Below are 22,722 nucleotides of genomic sequence, written 5' to 3' on the forward strand. Positions count from 1 at the left end.
GAGAGTTATCTCCTCTAGCTTCTTTGTTGGTTCTGCCACCGTTCGGTGCTCTTCTATGTTCAAGGCCTGGATTTGGTCTTCCATCTCCACCATTGCCACATAGCATTCCTGTGCGGCCATTTGACTTCCGCGGAGCTCTCCTACTCCATAATCCGTAGGAAATTTGATCATTAGGTGGTAAGTTGATGTCACCGCCTTCCACGAGTTGAGCGTGGGTCGTCCGAGGATAGCATTGTATGCGGACGAGCAATCGACCACCAGGAAGGTTACGTCCCTGGTGATTTGCTGGGGATAATCGCCTACCGTCACTGGTAACGTGACCGCGCCCAAAAGGAATACCCGGCTCCCTCCGAAACCAACGAGCGGGGCATTCGTCGGCATCAATCGCTCCTTGTCAATCCTCATTTGCTGGAACGTCGGATAGTACAAGATATCGGCTGAGTTGCCGTTGTCGACCAACACCCGGTGCATGTTGTAGTCTCCTACCCGCATGCTGACGACGAGGGCATCATCGTGTGGATGGTGTAGGCGTCGTGCATCTTCTTCTGAGAACCCGATAATGGGGCCTTCTTTCCTTGCTATCTTCGGCACGGTGCCCGTCAGCTGGACGCTCTGCACCATCCGGAGGTACATTTTGCGAGCCTTTTTTGAAGACCCGGCTGCAACTGTTCCTCCAATTATCATCCTTATGTCCCCTATGGGAGGTCTTGGTCGCTCGTTCTCTCGCCGGGGGTGTTGTTCTTGTGGGGGTGGATCCGTTCTCTCCTTACTGACGAACTTTTGCAGCTTTCCTTGTCGGATAAGGGCTTCAATTTGCTGCTTCAAGTCGTAGCAATCGGCTGTGTCGTGACCATGGTCACGGTGGAAGTGGCAATATTTGTCCCTGGATTGTTTGTTGGGATCACTCTTTAGCTTTCCCGGGAACGTCAAGGCCCCTTTGTCCTTAATCTGCATTAGGACTTGGTCTATCGGGGCGGTTAACGGGGTGAAACTTGTGAACCTTTCGCCCATGGGTTTAGGGCGTCTCTCCTCCCTTCGGTCTCCCATCCTGCCTTTCTTCCGCCCCTGGTCCTGTCGGGGGTCTTCTTGCCTGTCTCTTTTCTTGGGCCTATCTTCTCGGGCTAATAGCGCATCTTCAGCGTTCATATATTTGGTGGCCCTGTAAAGCACCTCTGACATGGTCTTTGGGTCGTTTTTGTATAGGGAGAACAAAAACTTACCCCCCTTCAGCCCATTCATGAATGCTGCTACTAGTATCTTGTCGTCGGCTTCGTCGATCGAGAGCGCCTCTTTATTGAAGCGTGATATGTAGACCCTTAATGTCTCCTCCTCTCGCTGCTTGATATTCATTAAACAAGCTGTGGACTTCTTATACCGATGTCCTCCAATGAAGTGCGTAGTAAATTGAGCGCTTAGCTCCTTGAAGGTGCTGATGGAGTTGGGTGCTAGCCGCTGAACCAAATCTTTGCTACGCCCTTTAGGGTTGTAGGAAAGGCCCTGCACATAATCGCGTCTGCCACTCCCTGAAGGTGCATCAGGGTCTTGAAGGTCTCTAGGTGATCTAGAGAGTCCTTGACCCCATCATAACTATCCATATTTGGCATGCGGAACTTACTTGGCAGGGGGAAGGAGTTGATGGTTGTCGTAAATGGCGAGTCAGTCCGGTTTACAAGGTCGTCAAGATCACTGGACACTCGTCCCTTGAGAGCGTTCATCATCACTTTCATCTGTTCTTTCATCGCCTGCATCTCCGCGATGATGGGTGGCGGAGCCGTATTTGCCAGAGAAGGAATGCTAATGTCCCGTCACTCTGGTCTGCTTGGGGCGTTGCTGGCCTATGGTCCTTCGTGATTCCTCCTTTTAGCGCTGGTCCCTTCTTGATCTGCTCCTTGGTTATTGGGAGCCGCATTTTTCTGGTTCAGCTGCTCTTCTAGGTCGTGGTTTTGTTTGGTGAGGCGCTCCATGGTTGTGGCGAGCGTCCTGACCTGTCTCTCAAGAGCAGTCGTAGGGGCTTCTTCTTCTTGAACGTCGTTAGTGGTCGCCATTAAGCGAGTGAGTACCATGTAACTCTTTTGTCTAGGAAGCGATAATGTGCTACGCTTCCCACAGACGGCGCCAACTGATGATGCCGAAAATATCATCAATAGGTCACACAGCACTCACGACTCGAAGCGAACCTGCACAACAAAAACAATCGAAAGAAAACCTTAGAGAGCATCGGTGTGGTGCCGACCAAATACTCTCCGAAGGTCAAGTTAGAACTATTCTAACAACTCTAGAGTGCTAGAGAGGGTAAATTATGTGTACCTTGATTTGCGAGGGTATTGAAGCTTTTATAGTAGAAGAAAATCGGCTTCCCTTCCTTGGACTAGAAGTCTTTTCCTTATGGGACTCTTCCTCTAACAATCCCAAGCGTGATGGACAAGTATTTCCTTGTAGAGTGGGTTTTTCACTAAGACAGATCTTCTAGAATTCTCTTTGTGCGAACATCCTGATTTTCCTAGGGTTCCCTCGGATTCCAAACGTGTACACCAAGTATTTTAAGTGACGCTAAGTCCTCGGCCCACGCTTAATATTGGCCCATGAGTCCGAATCCGTCAGGCCCAATGTTCTGCGATTTCTTACCCCATCATCTATGAAACTGTATCTAAATTTTATCCTAATTTGTTTGCTTCAAATGTCTCGTTTGAACGGTAATTGTTTTTAATCACTATGAGTGGGGGAGTTGGATTCAATGCAACTCTTAGTCTCTCCAATAAAAGCTGAAGGAGGAGGGGCACGATTCTTGCCATTCATAGGGTGGTAATGCACCTCCATTGGATTTCCAGATTTAATGGTTTCCATAGTGTACTATTTGATATTTTTATATTTTAATGGTCCCACAAAGGTTTACTTAGCTGACCTTTAATTTGTGAATTTCGATTCTATATATAGACCCTTTCCTCTTTGAACTTCTTGCTTCCCTTAAGTTTTTTCCCTAGTCTTAACAATGAACACTTTAGTGAGGATAGTTATGATGTTTCTTTTTCTCATTTTAGTAACCCATGTGTCAGAAGCATACAATACTTGCCCTAAATGTGGCAGCATTGATGTTCCATACCCTCTTAGCACTGATGACAACTGTGGAGACCCTAGGTATAAAGTCTATTGCAACAATGGCATTCTTGAGTTCTTGTCAGCTAGAGGGTTTTACTACAAGATCCTCAGTATTAATCCAAGAGCTTATAAGCTCATTATAAGCCCACCCCCAATACAGAAAGGCACATGTTATTCTTCTGATTTCAGTTCAGAAGGGTTAAAGCTTGATGAGAACTTGCCCTTCAACATATCAACTGATAACACTGTCACGTTGTTTAATTGCACTGACCGCCTTCTTTACTCGCCTCTGAATTGTTCTTCAACCAGCTTTTGTAGGCAGTTTGAAGACAATGTGGAGGAGGGAATTGGGTGTAAGAATACCCTTTGCTGCCATTGCTTGAAAGATTCTGCCATGACTTCACATATGATAAGGATCAGGGCTATAGGGTGCACTGCTTATACTTCAATGGTGAATATGAAGCCTGGATCTTCCTTTGATTCATGGACTTATGGTATTGGGCTTCAATGGGTGCCCCTCAATTGAGTTTCGCTATAAGACCTCAAAAAGGTATGTTGTGCATCTGACATATATATCATCTCTCTTATGAATATGTAGGGTTTCATAGCATGAAACTCACATATTATGAGAAAGATTATGTATATATATAAGATGCATAGGATAATGATAAATATTAATTATGATTCACCAAATAAAGTAAGAGGTGTCTAAAAATAAGGTTGTTGGTATTTTAATTCTATGCTTTTGTTGTCATGGTATTAGTGGACCAATATTTGCTAGTTAGATTTTGTACTTCATGATTGGCCACAACCACATAAAAGTGGGAAATAGGGGAGCCAAAAACCTAGTATTACGTTGGCTTTTGCAATTATGTAGTGTTTGATGTGTTACCTGCTGCGTCTCAATCACGTGGATTTGGCTTTTTCTAATGTTGGCAGTCAAATAAATTACTATTTCCTTCGTAACTTGTCGTGTACTTTGCAATTATGATAACACAGTGTGCATTAGATGATCGATGTGCTGAATTGATCCCAACAATGCATGGGGTTAACCATCTAGTCTTTATCACTATTATCATTTGACAAATGGCTAAAAGAATTGGTTTTTTCACATCTTGGCACTATTATATATTTACATAAGAGAAAACCTTGATACACTCGTTATTGCACATTTTATACACACTTCCTTTGAAATCGTATTTTGAAAACATTGTTTCAGTTAAAATTATGAAATGATGAAATTTTATTTCGAAAACATGATTTCACAATTTTAACTAGAATTGTGTTTTCAAAACACGATTTCAGCCCACGTGGCAGTGTGTACGATGAGTTTAAAATAGTAAATTTACAATTTTAACTAAAATCATGCTTTGAAAACATGATTTTAGCCCACGTGACAGTGCGTGTATGATGAGTGTGCAATAGTGATGCAGATTGGATAAGAGAAAAAAATATTTTAGGTTGTTTTCTCTTTCCTAGTGGAATTAGGATTTATTTGCCTTTTCAAGTTGAGTTAAGATCTTTTTCCTAATTGAATTAGGAATTTATTGTCTTTCTTTTTCTAATTAAATTTTTTTTTCTTTCTCTAGTAGAAATAGGTTTATTATTTTTTTTTCCTAAGGCTTCGTTTGGGAGTTCATAAAGGAATGGAATGAAATGAAATAATTATAAGAGAATGGAAAGGAGTGGAATGAAATAGAATGTATTTAAGTAAGGGAAATGAATAGAAAAGAATGGAATGGAATGGAATTAAGTAACCTTGGTTGGATGTTTTAAAATAAAGAAATGGAAAGAAATGAAAATGAATGGAATGTAAGTAATCTTGTTTGGGAGAAATATGGAGGGAATTGAATGAAATCATTTTATGACAATATTACTATTAGATCCCTATTTTAAAATAAATGATTGAATATATAGGGGTATTTTGAAAGTTTCAGTAAAAAAATCATTAAATCTAATTTCATTCCCTCTCATTCCTCTCAATTTCGGGGGGAATGAAAATTTGAGATTTTAAAGAAATAGAGAGGAATGAGTTCTCGTTCCTACCTATTCCATTCCCTCCCACTTAAACTCCCAAATAAGGGAATGGACTTTCCATTCACTCCATTCAAACTTCCAAACAAGGAAATGGAAGAATATTCTAAAATTATTCATTTCCATTCCATTTCATTCCTTCCTCCCAAACGAGGCCTAAAAGGAGTATGAAAATTTTTATTCCTATAAATACTTTTTATAGGAGGTGGATTATTATTATTTGGTTATTAATGAAATTTTGTTTGAGAGATTTTCTCAATTATTTTTCCTACTAGCATAGTGTTCTTATAGAACTTAGGTTTTATGGAAAAGTTATAGTAATTGTGTGTTATAGATTTTGCTTCTAGGAAAAGGATCTTAACTAAAATTCAAAAAGCAAATAAATCTAATTCCACTAGGAAAGAGAAAATAATATAAAATATTAAAATATTTTCTTTTTCCTTAACCAATCTGCATCATATTCTCAGGGTTGGGGAAAAGTTGTCCTCGAGTTTTAGTGGCAATCTTCTACGATCTATTGGAACCCTAAATAGCCCTCTCCATCCTATTCTTTTTAGTAAGACAAGACGAATCAATATGTTACTTATCAGTCTTTCCTCACTCATAATAAATCTTGATGAACGAATTTTTGTACTTGATCTCTTTTGCCATAGTGGGATACATGAAGCAAGTACTAAAAAGGAATCCATGCACACATCCATAAACTTCATATTGACTCCTCCACAAAGATTAATTAAAATCACTCATTCATGCCTCTTATTGACCTCTATTAATTCTTGTTCAATAAAATCCTCCCAAAAGGGATCAATAATGTTTTCCATTAATCTTTCCAAATTAATACTAACTGAATTACTAGGAAAATTTGAGAGAAGCTCATCAACCCCAATGAAATCAAATTGTTTAATGTGTTCAGGTTCAAGCTTTATTAGATTGAAACTCCATTCATCAATAGAGAACTCATCTACTGCTAAACAAACCAGTTGTTGACGTATGATTGCAATCAATAAAATCAATAACCTCTTGTTCTTGAATGTCGAAAGTTCCATCAATGGTGTGAGTTATGGGTATGGGGGCACCTCGTGTGTGTGTGTGTGTGTGTGTGTGTATGACTTTATTTTCATCAAGCCCAATCTTGTCTCCTTGACTATAATCTTTAGGATAGTCATCATAAATTGGTGGAGAATCCTAATTTACTATACAAATTCTTTCAATGTATTCATCCTCCTTTTCGATATTGTAGTCCTCCTCCTCAACATCAAAATACTCCAACACCTCCACATAACATGGATTTGGATGGTAGGTTTGATGTTGGTTTTCAACGGCTAAGGGGGCAAGTTGCTTTGAAAGCGTATCAAACCACTCCTCCATTCGTTGAAAGAACATCTCTAATTGTGCATCATGTGAAACCTCATCGCGTTCATACTTGTCATCTATGGCAACAAGTCTTCCCCCACGTACTCCTTTTTGTGCCATGATAGGAACCTAGTCTTGCTCTTATACCAATTGATGTAGCGTAAGCGTGTAGAAGTAGAATCTATAACACACAATTACAACAACCCTTCCATAAAACCGAAGTTCTATAAGAACACTAGGCTAGTAGGCAAAATAATTGAGAAAACTTCTCAAACAAACTTTTATTAATAATCACATAATAATAATCCACCTCCTATAAAGAGTATTTATAGGAATAGAATTTCACCTACTCCTTTTAGGAAAAGAAATAATAAACCCATTTCTACTAGAGAAAGGAAAAACAATTTAACTAGGGAAAGAAAAATAATAAAATCCTAATTCAAATTGGAAAATTATATTAACTCAACTTGAAAAAGCAAATAAATCATACTTCCACTAGTAAATAGAAAACAACATAAAATATTAAATATTTTCTTCTCCCTTAACATCAAATAGTGAGTGTGTGATAATTATTACCCTTTGCAAAACTATAGTTTTGGTCCATTATATTTGTCAAAGTTTCAATTTCGTCTTTATACATTTCAATTTTATCTATCAACCGGCATAATAAAATCAATTTTATTCTTAATCATTGTGAAGGGAACATTTCCATTGAGATGGCAAGAAATTTGGTTTCATGTGAAAACATTTTACTAAGGTCATGCTCCAAGATAAATATATAAATAGATAAATAATGCTGAACAAATTAATTTGATTGCTTTCAAAAGCGAACATGCAGGAATATTTCCCTTCATTTCCCCTCTAATGCTATGTGGCGTTATAGAATGGATTCTAAAGTTTACAAATAGATAGCAAAAAAATATTACCATGTCAACAAAATACGTAATACAAAAAGTGCTAAAATGGAGCAATTTTCAAGTTAAACAATAGGTAAAGTGTTTTCCCTCTAGATTCCTTTCCACTCTAAGAGTTCTGCGAGTTTATTTTTGTTTCCCGATATTCCAGACGTTTTTTTTTTTCTTTTTTTGGTTAGAAAATACTTTCCTTATAATAAATAATATTCAGCAATAATAAAGAGGAAAGTTATATTGCATTTATCAAACTCAAAATCTATTCAACCGAAGCAAGGTCATGATTAATTTTTCATAAGTATATTAAATAGTTTTTTTGAATACAAAATAGAAATTCTACTCTAATCTAATCTAAGTATATATATGTATGAAGCTTTTTTCTGAAGACTTGAACCCCGACCTTTATCTCCCACACCCCACAAGCACTTATACTTGTAGAGTGATCATCGCAACAAGGGTATGCGGTGGTAGTATATTGAATAGTTATAGCTAAACTATTTGCATGAGAGAGAGAGAGAGAGAGAAACACAATGCTTTAAGAATTTATATTTCTTCATGTAGGACCCTTTTTTTTTTGACAAAAATATGAGGCCCAGTACTGCAAATTTCCTATCCAAATGTTCCTGGACCCACTTTTCTTATTTTTCTCTACCTCTCCATATGGCCAGTGCTTATATGTTTTTCTTCATACACCCTTGGGCTCAATGAAATAAATTGTAAGTGGGCTTGGAACATTTGCAGGACTCATGAGCCCAATGGTGATACAAGTGCAAGCCAAGCACATGGTGAAGAGTGAAGTTGGCTTAATTTTGTTGTAACACACATGATTTTTAGCAAATATACAACCCACCATAAATGCTTGCCCATCACCATCAATGTACTAACACAATCCCTCGAATTTAGTAACTTCATAGGGTGTTCCACCGCACACCCTTGGTGCGATGGTCACTCCACAAGTATAAGTGCTTGTGGGGTGTGGGGGGTAAGGGCCGGGGTTCAAATCTCTAGGAGGGAGCTTCACACACATATACATTTAGATTAAGCTAGAGTAGAATTCTATCTTGTATCAAAAAAAGTAACTTCACAGGGTGTCAATCCTTTTAGGGAAACAAACTAAGAAGGATTTGGCTTACCAATTTACCCAAACTATTAATGGGTCAGCACGATGCGCGGATAATGCTGTAAGCTGTTACGTGAGAAAATTATGTAGAATGTTCAAAATATTTTTAAGTAATAACATAAAGTAGTGTTGGGATAATATGAAGAGGTTTTTTTTGTTTAATTAATGATGTAATACAAAATTAAGGGGATGAAGAATTTAGATTATAGAGTAAAGGTCAAATAAATTAGAAATTAGTTATTATGTGGTGTAACTAAATAAGTTGATTGTTTGTTTAATCTTGGTTTTTGTTTCTTCAATTCATTGGATTAGTATAGAATTTTTGTAATATCATGTTAATATTTAGTTGGCTTATGGAAATATCATAGAAAATTTATGATATCACATTTATGTTATTGAATTATGATAGTGGTAAGCTAAACACCCACTGCATGGATAAGCTCACGCCAACCTGTCAATTTGGGATCCAATTCGGGATTTTCCTTAGAAAAGTACCAAGAAGGAATTGGAATGTAATATCTATTCATACTGATACAAAAGAAAAGGTTCTCTATTGATTCAAACGCTGTGCCTATAGGATAGGGATAGAGAAAGAGGAAAAAAACTGAAGATTTCACATAATACTTGTGATCAAAAAGAAATTTTATTTATTTCGTACCTTTCACTCAATGAGAATATGGGCTAGATTCTACAGGATCAAACCTATGGAACTTAATAAGGAATGATGGAAGGGAAAAAAAAAAAAAAAAAAGAGAGGGAAAAAGATTCAAAAAAATAATTAAATCAAAATAAAGTAGAAGAGCCCATATTCCAAATGAGTGAAAATCAAAATAGTAATATCCTACTAATACATGCACACTCCTAGTACATATATCTGATGCATGAGATATTTTCTCCCTATGTCACAACTTATTTATGTACATGAGAACATAAAAGAATAGCTCACAGTGAGAGCTCAAAAGAGAATGGACCTTGAAATGAGACGGTAGAGAAAGAAAAAGTGCCTAAAACACACATGCAAGCTAAGTTACAAGGCCGTCCAAGGTGGCCTAATTCCTCTGGCTTATGCATTTAACAATGGAGAAAACTCAAGTTTTCTTTATTGTGTCTAGTTCATTGCTTTGGCTCGTCACCTTTGTAACCAATGTGTATACCACTGTTTTCCCCTTCTAATACTGCCACTGTAGTTACTCCTCGTGATTTCTATCATTTCTTTAAGGAACGTGTTCGACTGGGATCCTGCTGACGTATTTCAAAGTATTGTGATTTTTCAGTCACATGCTTCGGAGAAGTTATCCTCCGTAAGCAAATTCAAGTGAAATTATCCTCAGCGAGTATAGTTGGTCTGAACTAAGCTCTTTGGTATGATTATTGACTCGTTGGGACTTGTAATGACCCCACCCCACCTGTGTAGATATTGTCCGCTTTAGGGCCTCATACCCTTCACGGATTTGTTCTCCCCCAAAGCACACAGCAGTGGGGGAAAAGGCCTCTACACATTGAAGAGAGGTCATTCCTTATAAATACATTTCCATGTGCTTTCCTAGGCGATATGGGATTCCATAGAATGTAAGACCCCTCCTTTTTGGGTCACTACAGGACTAGCTTGAGTAGGCCTCTTTTCTCTATCGGGCCTTCTCTATTTTTCATTGGGCCTTTAGCTAACGGCCTAATATTGGTAGGACAATTTATTACCCCGCATGCATCATGGGAATATGCAACTCCCCACTCACATTGGAGTGGGCTCCATAAGTGTAGGATAGACCCTATACAAGTGGGAAAATTATTGAATACTCCGAGAGTATCATAAATGCGTATTCCTTCCTCTCACATGAATTGTAGGTCCTACCATAAATCTAATTAGTGAGACCCATAGTTATGTGAGAAGAAGGAGTACGCATTTATGGTACTCCTAGAATATCCAATAATTACCCATACAAGTGGGTTGTTATATATCTTGCTAATGAAAAATACCGCCTCTCTACTTAACAAGAAAGCAGCGCGTGAGACGGGTTCATACAAGATTTTTCCCTACTTAACAATTTCTAGAGTCCGAGAAAATTAATATTTGGTACAACAGCAGCAGCCAATATCCTGCTCTATGAACTATTTCATAACAGAGAAATTTATAACCATGAAGGTAGCATGGCCTAATAATGTTAGGCACTGGCCACTAAAAATGTAACTTTCTGCAAGCATTGCAGAACCCTCTTCAAACAACTCCTCCACAACCCCAACAGCAGAAAGCTTCTTTGTTGATTTGTTTATAAAATTCTGAGCTTTCTTCCCAAAGAGTAGAGAGCGGAGCATATTATATGACACAGACCACTTTAAGAAATGGGGGAGGCAACTAAAAACTCTATACAAGGAAAGTGGGATTGGGATCTCATATTCTCATGTTATCTTAAATCCCACTTTTTTTTTTTTTTTTTTACATGTGTCATCTGATAGCCATTAACTGTGGTGGGGACTGATTGGCCAACTTTCTTAGAGCACTTTTGTACTAGCTTAGTCATCCTCTTTCATAAATTTTGATCAAGACTTTTATAAGGTTGGTTTTCATTTGATATCCTGTCCCAATATGATATTTCTGTTTCAGGTTTCATAAGGGTTGAAGTGGAAATCATGGTCCATTTAGTGGTGACCTTAAAGATGTTGGACACCATTTTCTTGACCTTGTTGATTATGTGACTCTTTGTGTTGGCCCAAATGATAAGTCTTTTTTAACCTGTAAAAGGATTGTTCTTATTTTAAACATCTCCTTTCTTTTTCCATAGTCATGTTTGTCGACTTATCATTGGCTCTAGTTAAATGGCAGGTACAGCATGTCTAGTTTTGTATTCACCGACTCTACTCATCATTGTTGTATGGGCTAGTGTAAAATTGTAGGCCAAAATTTTCTTTAGATGTTGTTGTATCTTAGGTTCTTTAATCAAATTCAATTATGTGGTTATATTGACCAATATAGTACAAGCAATATATTATTTTTTCTAAGAATGAATAAATTCAACTATGTGATTTATTAACCAATATAAACATATGATTAAATTTAATTGAGAATTTAAAGATACAATGATGTTGTATCTTAGGTTCTTCAATCAAATTCAATTATGTGGTTGAATTGACCAAAGTGCAAGCAATGTATTATTTTTTTCAAGAATGAATAAATTCAACCATGTGATTTATTAACCAATGTAAACACATGATTAAATTTAATTGTGAACTTAAAGATACAATACTAAAGAATTGTGCGTAAGTGAGTAGAACAGCTAACTTGTTTGCTTCAAATGCCACGTTGAACTTGGTAATTATTTTATCATCTCTATGAGTGGGGGAGTTGTATATTCAAAGCAGCTCTCAGTCTCTCCAATAAAAGCTGGAGGGGCACGCGTCTTACCACTCATAGGACAGGTAGTAATGCACTTCCTTTGGATTTCAAGATTTATGGGTTTCAATAGTGTACTACTTGATATTTTTATATTTTAATGGTCCCCCAAAGGTTTACTTTGGACTGCCCTTTGTGAATTTCTATACATAGACACTTTCCTCTTTGAACTTCTTACTTCCCTTAAGTGTTTTCCCTATAGTCTTGACAGTGAATACTTTAGTGAGGATGGTTATGATGTTTCTTTTTCTCATTTTAGGAACCCATGTGTTAGAAGCATACAATACTTGCCCTACCTGTGGCAGCATTGATGTTCCATACCCTCTTAGCACTGATGACAACTGTGGAGACCCTAGGTATAAAGTCTACTGCAACAATGGCATTCTTGAGTTCTTGTCAGCTGCAGGGTTTTCCTACAAGATCCTTAGTATTAATCCAAGTGCTTATAAGCTCATTATAAGCCCACCCCCAATACAGAAAGGCACATGTTATTCTTCCGATTTCAGTTCAGAAGGTTTAAAGCTTGATGAGAACTTGCCCTTCAACATATCAACTCATAACACTGTCATGTTGTTTAATTGTTCTGACCACATTCTTTTCTCACCCTTGAATTGTTCTTCAATCAGCTTTTGTAGGCAGTTTGAGGACAATGTGGAGGAGGGAATTGGGTGTAAGAATACCCTTTGCTGCCATTACTTGAAAGATTCTGCCATGACTTCACATATGATTAGGATCCGGGCGGTAGGGTGCACTGCTTATACTTCAATGGTGAATATGAAGCCTGGATCTTCCTTTGATTCATGGACCTATGGTATTGAGCTGCAATGGGTGCCCCCCAATTGAGTTTGGCTATAAGGCCTTGAGAAGGTATGCTGTGCATCTGACATATATATCATTTCTCTTACATACATGTGGGCTCTTCACAACATGAAACTCACATATTATGAGAGAATATGTATACATGAGATGCATGGAAAAATTATTGATTCGGCCACATACCTACTAAACATAGTAAGAATTGTGCCAAAAAATAAGGCTGTTGGTATTTCAATTCTATGCTTTTATTGTCATAGTATTAGTGGACCAGTGTTTTCTAGTTAGATTTTGTGGTTCATGATTGATCACAAGTCACATAAAAGTGGGAAATTGGGGAGCCAAAAACCTAGTATTACGTTGGCTTTTGCAATTATGTAGTGTTTGATGTGTTACCTATTGTGTCTCTTTCACGTGGACTTTTTGCTTCTTTCGGCTTGCTCTCTATAGTATGGATTTTCTTGTCTTGCTTTTTTTAATGTTGGTAGTCAAATAAAGTACTATTTCCTTCATAACTCCTCGTGTACTTTTTAATTATAATATCAGTGTACATTAGATGATCGATGAGCTAATTCACTCCCAACAATGCAGTTATATTTGTATAAGAGAAAATCTTGTTACATATTTCGTTGACACCTTCTTTAAAGTCATGTTTTGAAAACATTATTTTAGTCAAAATTAGGAAGTAGTGAAATTATTTTTTGAAAACATGAGTTCACAATTTTCAAAACACAATTTCAGCTCACGCGATAATGTGTGTACTGAGTGTGCAATTGTAATTGTGTGATAACCATTACCCTTTGCAGAGCTATAGTTTTGGTCTACTATATTTGTCATAGTTTCAATTTCGTTTTTATATAATTAACTATTTCAATATTATTTATCATCCGGCAAAATAAAATGCTTGGAGATTTAAGGGAGAAAGAGCGAGCTTTCTAGTAGAATTAGTATCTCCCCATGCACAAAGTGTTTGGAGGTCTAAGGGGGAAAATGGTTCAAACTAGCTATGGGATTAACATCATATTGTAATTATCTCTAAAAAGATAAAACCTGCAAAACAAAATCAATTTTATTCTTAATCGTTGTGAAGAGCAAATCCCCATTGAGTTGGCAAGAAATATGGTTTGATGTGAAAACATTTTCCTAATGCCATGCGCCAAAGATAAATACATATATAAATAAATAATGAACAAATTTGATTGCTTTCAAGAGCGAACATGCAGGAATATTTTCCTCAATTTTCCCTCTAATGTTACTTGGGGTTACAGAAAGGATTCTAAAGTTTACAAATTGATTCCAAAAAAAATATAACCATGTCAACAAAATATGTAACACATATGTGCTGAAATGGAGCAATTTTCAAGTTAAACAATTGTAAAGTTTTTCCCCCTCTAAATAGTAAATTCCTTTCCACTCTCCCAAGAGTTCTGCGAGTGTACTTTTATTTCCTCTTATTCCGGTCATTTTCAATTAACTTTTTGTTAGAAAATACTTTCCCTATAATAAATAATATTCAGCAATAATAAAGAGGAAAGTTATATTGCATTTATCAAACTCAAAATCTATTCAACCTCGGCAACGTTATGATTAATTTTTCATAAGTATATTGAATAGTTACAGGCTTACAGCTAAACCATTCGTATGCCAAAGTAATGCTTAATAAGTTTGCTGATGACCAGTAAAAATTCTACTAATTCCATGATGGAGCCCTTACTCTGTCACTGCAGGAATTTACTCCTCCAAATCAAGCACAAATGACTACCCCATGTCTTTAGAAAAGCAAACTAATGTGTAGATGCATTGGCGAAACAGAAATCTCATTGCAAACTAATAATATTATTTTGTATGACATTCTACTGCCTGTGGTGGTTAATCTGCGACTTTTCACAAGGCTGAGCTCTTTTGCTCTAAAACTGTTTATGTTTAATGTTATTCTCCTTAATTATTATATATATTAAATCAGGAAATTCAATCATCTAACCAATTACTCATCGTTCCATGTGAAATACTCTCATATTTTTGCAAAGAAAGCGCACATATCTACCATAGATGACATGTCAATGATATTAATCAAAGAAAAACCCAAATTTGATTTTTTTTTTTTTTTTTCATGATTTCATGTAATGAAAACTTGAAATGCATGTTGGAATTTTGATGAATGATGACTTAACATATGATCTCATGAGCTAAAGTTGCCGCTACAAAAGTTTTCAGAGTAATATATTTAGTTTTAAAAATAATATGACTTTTAAGACTAATTCATAAGCTTTTAGAAAAACCAATTATCTTTTAAGAATTAGTTTTTTTTCTGTTTCAGAAAATAACATCCACATATTATGATCAAGTACATCTCATCTTAATTTAAAATTTGCACAAATTCTTCATTAATAGAACCAAAAGCTACAAACTCTTCCATGCATCAATTGAGCCAAATAAACGGTTGGAAGTCTAAGGAGGTGTAGTCGTCAAAACTAGGTGAATGAGTGAGTGCAAAAGAAAAAGAAAAATATCGGAATATTGCTGAATGGAATATTTTTACTTTTTTTATAATGAAAATGGGGAGTGTATTTGGAATTTTTTGGTAATAATGGACATTCGCACAACAGTTTTTTTTTTTTTTTTTAATGGATATTCCCACAAAAATTTTAAGTACGGTGTCTCATGATTTTAAACCATAGAAAACTTTTCGTCTAAATTTACACCTTCTTTGGACTCTCTTATTTAACCACTAGATCATGGACCTCTTCATTTTTATACTCCCGTTGAAAAAATTTGGATACAAGTTTCATCAACTCTAAACTAGCCTTTTAAGCATATATTCCAAAAAATTATTTTATCTACAAATGCAAAAATCCCATAACACCTCTAAGTATTGTTGTGATTGAAGAATGCATCAACCTTGAATTATGATAATTGAAATTTATTAACATTTACATTTAAATAAATAAAAAAGAGAGCCTCTAAGCATACATGCACGTGAGCACGTGGTTTGAGGCTGCTACCAGGGGTGGCGCTATGTATGATTCAGGGTGGTCACAAGACCACCCTGACCTTGGGAATTTTTTTAATACCTTAAAAAATAAATTTTAAATTAATATGGGTTGTTGACCAACCTAGAAAAAAAACTTGAGCATCCTAAATAAAAATTTGTGTCTATTAAAAATAAATTTTAACCTCTCCAAAATTTTGGTCCGTTAAAGATTGAACCAAAAAATTGTGAAAAATGCTATATTCACAACATTTTCACAACAAATCCTAAGTAGTAGGTTGTTACCGGTGAACAAAAAAACAATTTTAGTGATATGTAAATTAGAACCAATAACAATTGTCAACTAGGATTTGTTGTGAAAATTTTGTGGAAATAAAATTTCTCAAATTCTATCCAAACAAATAAATTAGCCTAAAAGATCAAATCAAATGTTTAATTGTGATATTTTAAATTATTTTTTCAAAAGATGTATTTTTAAATTGCTATATTTATATATAAAAAATGCATATTTTCCAATAGCTAGTTGGTTAATGCTTACTTTAGTCTTTCATGAGAATGTCATACACGCCTCTACAATGGCATTATGCCACTAGTTAAATAAGAAAAATATACAAAGATTGTAGTGACCCAAAGGGGGGTCTTGCAATCCACGGAATCCCACATCGCCTAGGGAAGCACATGGGGATGTGCTTATAAGGAGTGACCTTCCTTTAATGTGTAGAGGCCTTTTACCTCACTGCTGTGTGCTTTGAGGGAGAACAAAACCGTGAGAGGTATGGACCCCAAAGCGGACAATATCTACACAGTTGGGGCGAGGTCGTTACAGATGGTATCAGAGCCATGCTCTAGTCGGAAATGTGGGTCCCACACGCGAGAAAGTGTGTGCTCATAAGGGGGGTGGATTGTAGTGACCTAAAGGGGGGTCTTGCAATCCATGGAATCCCACATCGCCTAGGGAAGCACATGAGAATGTGCTTATAAGGAGTGACCTTCCTTTAATGTGTAGAGGCCTTTTCCCCCACTGATGTGTGCTTTAAGAGAGAACAAAACTGTGAGGAGTATAAGCCCTAAAGTGGACAATATCTACACAGTTGAGGCGGGGTCGTTACAAAGATCGTGTAGGGATAAGAATAAGAAGACAATATTTACATATTTTAAACAAATAAAAAGTTCAGCAAATGTTAAGTTTGATGATGAACTAAATTTCTAGATATTGTTGATACTTACATGTAATTATATACACTTTAAAAAATTATTAAACTCCAAACTATTTAGACGAAGACAACAACTACAAACCATTAAAATGCACAACTTGAATATGTCAAGGAAGTGTACAAGCGTTAGTAATGAGATACATCGAACATGTATAGTGATAGGTAGTAATCAAATGCACATGGATCATTGCACATGCGTTTGTACTGTTAGACATAACCAGACACCCACAAGTAACTATAACATACTAGCATGCTTGATGTGTTACATCACACCTATTCATATGCATGTAAATAATTATACAAACTTTTGCAATAGTCAGTTTGATGCGTAATGGCAAATCAACTATACAAACGGTTGTACTAGCCTTTTTGAATTGTCATATCTAGCCAATTCAATACATCCAAATGAACCAGAATGATGACAAAGACTTTTTTACTATCCAACTTTAACAGATAGAGACAAACAACTAATACTATGAATTCAATGAGGATAAATGTGATGATACACTGCCCTTCAATTACTAATGGTTTTAATCCTATATATATGTATATGCAGGTCATCTCCATAAACCACACTACTAGGCCTGTCCATGGGTCAGTTCGGATCGGGTTTGGGCTTAACTTGCATTCGACTTGACCAAATTAGATGGAACAACCATCAACCGACTACCGACTGAGAGGATGATTGGATCGGGTTGGTCGAAGCTTCACCAGATGTCAGGGGAATCAGTCAGGGTCAAAAATTTGGAAAATGGCAAGAATCTAGTGAGAAAAAGTTGAAAAACGGTCGAAATCTAGCGAAACAAAGGTGAAAAAATGTCGAAATTTGGTGATCTTGCCAAATCCAGCAAGATCTTAGTCATTTTCAGCAAGATCTCGGCTAGATTTGGCGAATCTCTCGCCAGATCTAGTCAAGATCTAACCAAAAAATAACCCAAATCTCATTGGATCTATCACATCTCGGTGGAAAAACATATGGGTCGGTCGGTTCGAGTTGCTCAAGTTTGAGAGGAGGAGAACCAACATCTAACCACCTTTCTCAATTTTTGGAAAAATAAACATGTTGCCAACCGCCAGAGAAGTTGGTTCGATCAGTTGCAAGTTAGGTTTAGTCAGTGGTGGCGAGTGGGTGGGTGCACAGATAGCCCTACACATTGCCCTTCACTCACTCATAACACACTACAACTCACTCACTTGTAAACCACACTGCCATTCACACCTTACAATGCTTATATGCAATTGGCTACTACCTTGTTTTCCTAATAACTATGCAAGGGTGAGAAATTCTGATGTAAACGCATACTATGCCGAACTGTGGCGTGAGTGAAAGTTAGCATGAACAAGTCAAATGCTTTGCACAATGATGTCATATTTCCTGGAGCACCTTTGGTGGACCGTATCTCACTTACCAAGCCGAGGCGCAATGTCGATGAATGAAGACGTGCAGTCCACTGAATATGCAAGGAGAACAAGTTGATGTTACTCCGTAGGTCCAGATATTACATATTGTAGCTTGTAGAAGAGCTCGCGATAGCCACCAATAGGCAACTCACACCTCGTGAGCAAAACAGCAACTTAAACTACGAATCGTACCTATCGGAATGAATGAGTTGTTCATACCTATCAGTGAAGGAGCTATTGATGCGTCATTATGTCAATTTCATTTTGCACCATTTGTGTTTAGTGTACATCTTATGTAATGTTTAGCTTTATTTATGTGGAGTGTGTAACTTGTGTTATGTTTAAGGTTTTTTTTTTTTTTTTTTTGGTAACTCGCTATCTTATGTTATGTGTAACTTTATGTCAATACCATTTATGTTAAGTTTCTAATTTATATTATGTGTGAGTTAATGGTCTTATTGTTAATGTTTAATATGTCGTACATGCATATTTACGGAATCACAAGTATGAATTTTTTTCGTTCGTATGTTATGCATCTAATGATGTGGTATCTAGTGTTTAACATGTCATCAACGATATTAGTAATTCCTAAATATTTGTTACAAATTAATACTATAAGATATAAATAATAAGATGCGTATTTGTTCCAAACATAATAACGTTTACATTGTCCCCTTAAATAGATACAATAGTGACATATATCGTGCTAATAGAACAATAGTTCATCATAAATATAAAACTACAACATAACAATTGCGACCACAGTTTATCCCATAATTACCCTTCATCTAACATATCTGACATCTCCACGTCCGACTGGTGAATGGCATCTACAAGAAGTGATTGCATTTAGCATGCTTGGTTGTATAACTGCAACTCAACTAATTCACAAGTCTCGACCTGTGTCCAATATCAATTTAGGAATATCTTCATTCGATCGCTTTCATCTCTGATACGGTTTAATGCCTATGAAGTCCATTTATAGTGTCTATTGGCATTTGAGTTGCACATCGATGAGGCACTAACAAGTGACAATTGATAACCGACTAACTCCTCATGAAACATTTCTTGTTGTTGAACAAACCAAGCCCACTCCTGCCTCATTGTGTTGTGAACTCGTCTACTATTTTGCAAATTGGGATCAATCGGATAATTGAACTCATCTTTCAGTACCCAATGACGACCTATAGCTCTAAATACGTCATTGAGCTTGTAAATTGAATAATCAAGTGTCATTTGCCTGCAATGACATATCAATTGCAATAGTTCGTAAATAATTTAAATTTGCATAAATGGTTAATAGTACAACATTAAAGTTTACATAACGTATAGTTTCACTAAATACCGTCTCTGCACAAAGTTGCATAATCTGGTCTATCATATAGATATTCATAATAAAAAGCTTCACAAATTTAAATAAATGAATAGTACATTCATTCCATTAAATATTGACATCAACATGTGGTAAAAAAAAAAAAAAAAAAAAACACTCAATTATTTACGTGTAATAGTGCGGATAGATAATGGATGCATACTTATGACCTATGCATTTCATTAAATAAAGACATCATAAATGAGTCTCTGTTAAAGTACGAAGCATAATGTGACATGACGACTGAATTAAAGGTTCACGTGACATGACATGACAAAGTCCGGACTCCAATAAAATTTGTTGTTATTGATAAATATGACAAACCTGTGACATGTCATAGCTATTGCACACAATATGAATAGTCAACGTAACTATTGTTTTAGACAAATTATTGTTTGTCTAGAACAGTAGTTTCAGACAAACTATTATTTTACTAGCTTCCATTGACATGACCACACAAATCCTTTGGCACTGGCGACCATAAGATGTGGTCATAAATTCGTCAAACATTTCAATGGTTTCTTTCAAACCCACCAGCACTGTAGGTTGAATTAGAAATGAGTTCCAACACTTCAAAATCACATCATGCATTGAGAAAATTTTTTGGATCTAGTTCTACATGTGCATCATCAAAAAATTCAACAGAGCCACAACTGCAGACATACACAGACCACTATGGGCTGACGGTGACATGGGTTGAAAAGAAGAAAGATTTTGTTAATGCTCCAATAGACACGAACAATAAACTTGGTAGTGTCGGATACATCATGGTTGGTGAACCTAGACAACTAGGTGCAAATAACACCACCATAGACGCCACCATAGAAGTATAACCATGGTCAAAGCTATATGAGAAATAGTGTGAGTTGGAGGTGTATTGTAAATGGCATGGGTTAAGAGTTCCAAAAGCACATTCAGCAGAGTTACCTAGAGATGAATAAAAAAAGATACTTACACGCCTTGAAAGAGAGAACAATCAAATGCAAAGGTAACTAGACCATTTCCATGCAATCCAAAAGGCTAGAAAACATCTTAGGAGAAAGGCACAAGAACGAGCCATCAAGTCCATTAACGAAATTACAAACCTAGATGATGACAAAGAGATTTCAGACTTTTCATATTCAAGCAACGACGATTTTCAAAAATTTCTACCTAGAAACTTAAGACATTGTTGTTAACATGTAACAAAAGGTGATTATGTAAGCTAAACTTTTGTAACTTAAGCAATTAGGCTAGCTACCGATAAACATTTTCAAAGGTTCTTCTACATTGTCATTTGCACAAGGAATTTTAGGGGAACTTAGATATTTTTGTCTTGTTGGGTTAATTTTTAACGTTATCAAACCTAGGGCTGTCCAGATTGATTCGGTAACCCGACCCACCCGAAGAACCAATTGGATCCGACTCGAATCCGGCCGACTTCGGCGGCGGGTCTTCACCACCAGAAACCGATTCTGGCGGATTGGTTTCGGTTTTTCTCCCCTAAAACTCGAAAAACCCGAACCGACCGAAAGATTTCCAGATTCCGACAAAATTTCCAAAATCCGGCGAATATTTCCCTTAGATCCGGTGATATTTTGACCGGATCTGGCGAAATCTCATTAAATCCGATGAGATTTTCGCCGGATCTGGCAAAATCTCACCGGATCTAAGGGAAATATCGCTAGAATCTGGAAAACTATCGTTGAAATCTATGTTTCTTTGCCGGATCTGTGTTTTTTTCACCGTTTTTTTGTCGTCTTCTCAGATCTATGACTCCGACTGACTCGCCCGCCACCCGTTGATGGTCTGAACCGCCCGACCCGATTACTCAGGCAGGTCGGCGGCGGGTGCATTTTTTTCCCACCCGATTCCGATGGGTCAGTTCCGGGTTGGGAACAAACCCGACCCGGACCGACCCGTGGACAGCCCTAATCAAACCTTATCTTTTGATTATCCATGATGTTGAATTCATCAAATTCCAAATATTGAATAAAATCTAACAATAGTAAAAGTTCCATCTCACGTAATTAGTTTGCATAATTGTTCATTTCCCAATTTAATATAACTAGTGTCGCTTAACACAACAACATGCTGAACTAACTTCACTATAACCATATACATCTAAATTGCTGTAATATAACGTCGAGTTATATACATCCAAATTAAAATTAGAATTATTTAAATGAAATATTTGTTTACTAATTAATATGAAAAATTATTTTTCAACAATATACATCCAAATTTTAACAAAATACACCCAAATTAACTAAAAAATTGTTTTTCAACAATACTACAATGTCAATGGTTTATTTTAGCTTCAACTTCATTTTAGCATCAATGTTAACAAGTAAAATTAAATGAAACCCACTGCACTTAAGAATCATACCTTTCGGTGTTAAATAAGATGGATCAGATTTGCAAGGAGGAGACAGAATGAGTGACCGTAGTAGGATTTTGGTTTCCGATGAGATGAGAGGTAGAGAGAGATGGATCTGATTTCAATGGTGAGCAGGCAGAAATGTAGCTCAGAAACCTGGACTGATAGGAGGGGGGAGAGTGACTAAAAGGGAGATGGCTAGTTCCATAACGTTCTTTCTAAAAAATTTACTCATAACTCGATTTACAGATGCTCAAGTTTGATAATGTTCTTTTTAAATATTTATACAAAACTCGATTTCATTAAAATCGAGTTTGCCTTACACATAACTCAAGTTCCACGTGGCACCTTTTATTTCTAGAATCCATATCACCAGTGCCATCGTGGCACTTCACTAATTGAAATCGATTTCTATTAACTCCAGTTACATATAAAACTCGAGTTTCATAAACTCGAGTTTTAAAAGGGTGGTATTCTCCAAATTATTTCACGAATAGTGGTATCTTGCAGCATATTTCACCAAATAGTGCTATTTGAACATTTTTTCCGCAATCAAACTATCATAAACATATCTAGTAGATGTCCTTTGTTAGTCAAATCCAATAGTTGAGCACAAATAGAACTGCCACAAACTTTCAACAATCTCCAGAACACCTACTCCCTATATTTCTACCT

The 22,722-nt window shown here is 36.5% G+C and overlaps 2 protein-coding genes across 2 annotated transcripts; both read left to right on the forward strand.

Moving 5' to 3' along the window:
- Window positions 1-2,989: 2,989 nt before the first annotated feature.
- Window positions 2,990-3,622, forward strand: LOC126719135 (wall-associated receptor kinase-like 20). Its single transcript, XM_050421723.1, has one exon. It carries the CDS (start codon window positions 2,990-2,992, stop codon window positions 3,620-3,622), a length of 633 nt encoding a protein of 210 aa, XP_050277680.1.
- An 8,472-nt stretch (window positions 3,623-12,094) lies between these two features.
- Window positions 12,095-13,037, forward strand: LOC126720028 (wall-associated receptor kinase-like 20). Its single transcript, XM_050422511.1, has one exon. The coding sequence runs from the start codon at window positions 12,128-12,130 to the stop codon at window positions 12,740-12,742; it is 615 nt and encodes a 204-aa protein (XP_050278468.1). The 5' UTR covers window positions 12,095-12,127; the 3' UTR covers window positions 12,743-13,037.
- Window positions 13,038-22,722: the final 9,685 nt, after the last annotated feature.

This window comes from Quercus robur, chromosome 3, assembly GCF_932294415.1.
Source record: "Quercus robur chromosome 3, dhQueRobu3.1, whole genome shotgun sequence".
Classification (NCBI taxonomy): domain Eukaryota; kingdom Viridiplantae; phylum Streptophyta; class Magnoliopsida; order Fagales; family Fagaceae; genus Quercus; species Quercus robur.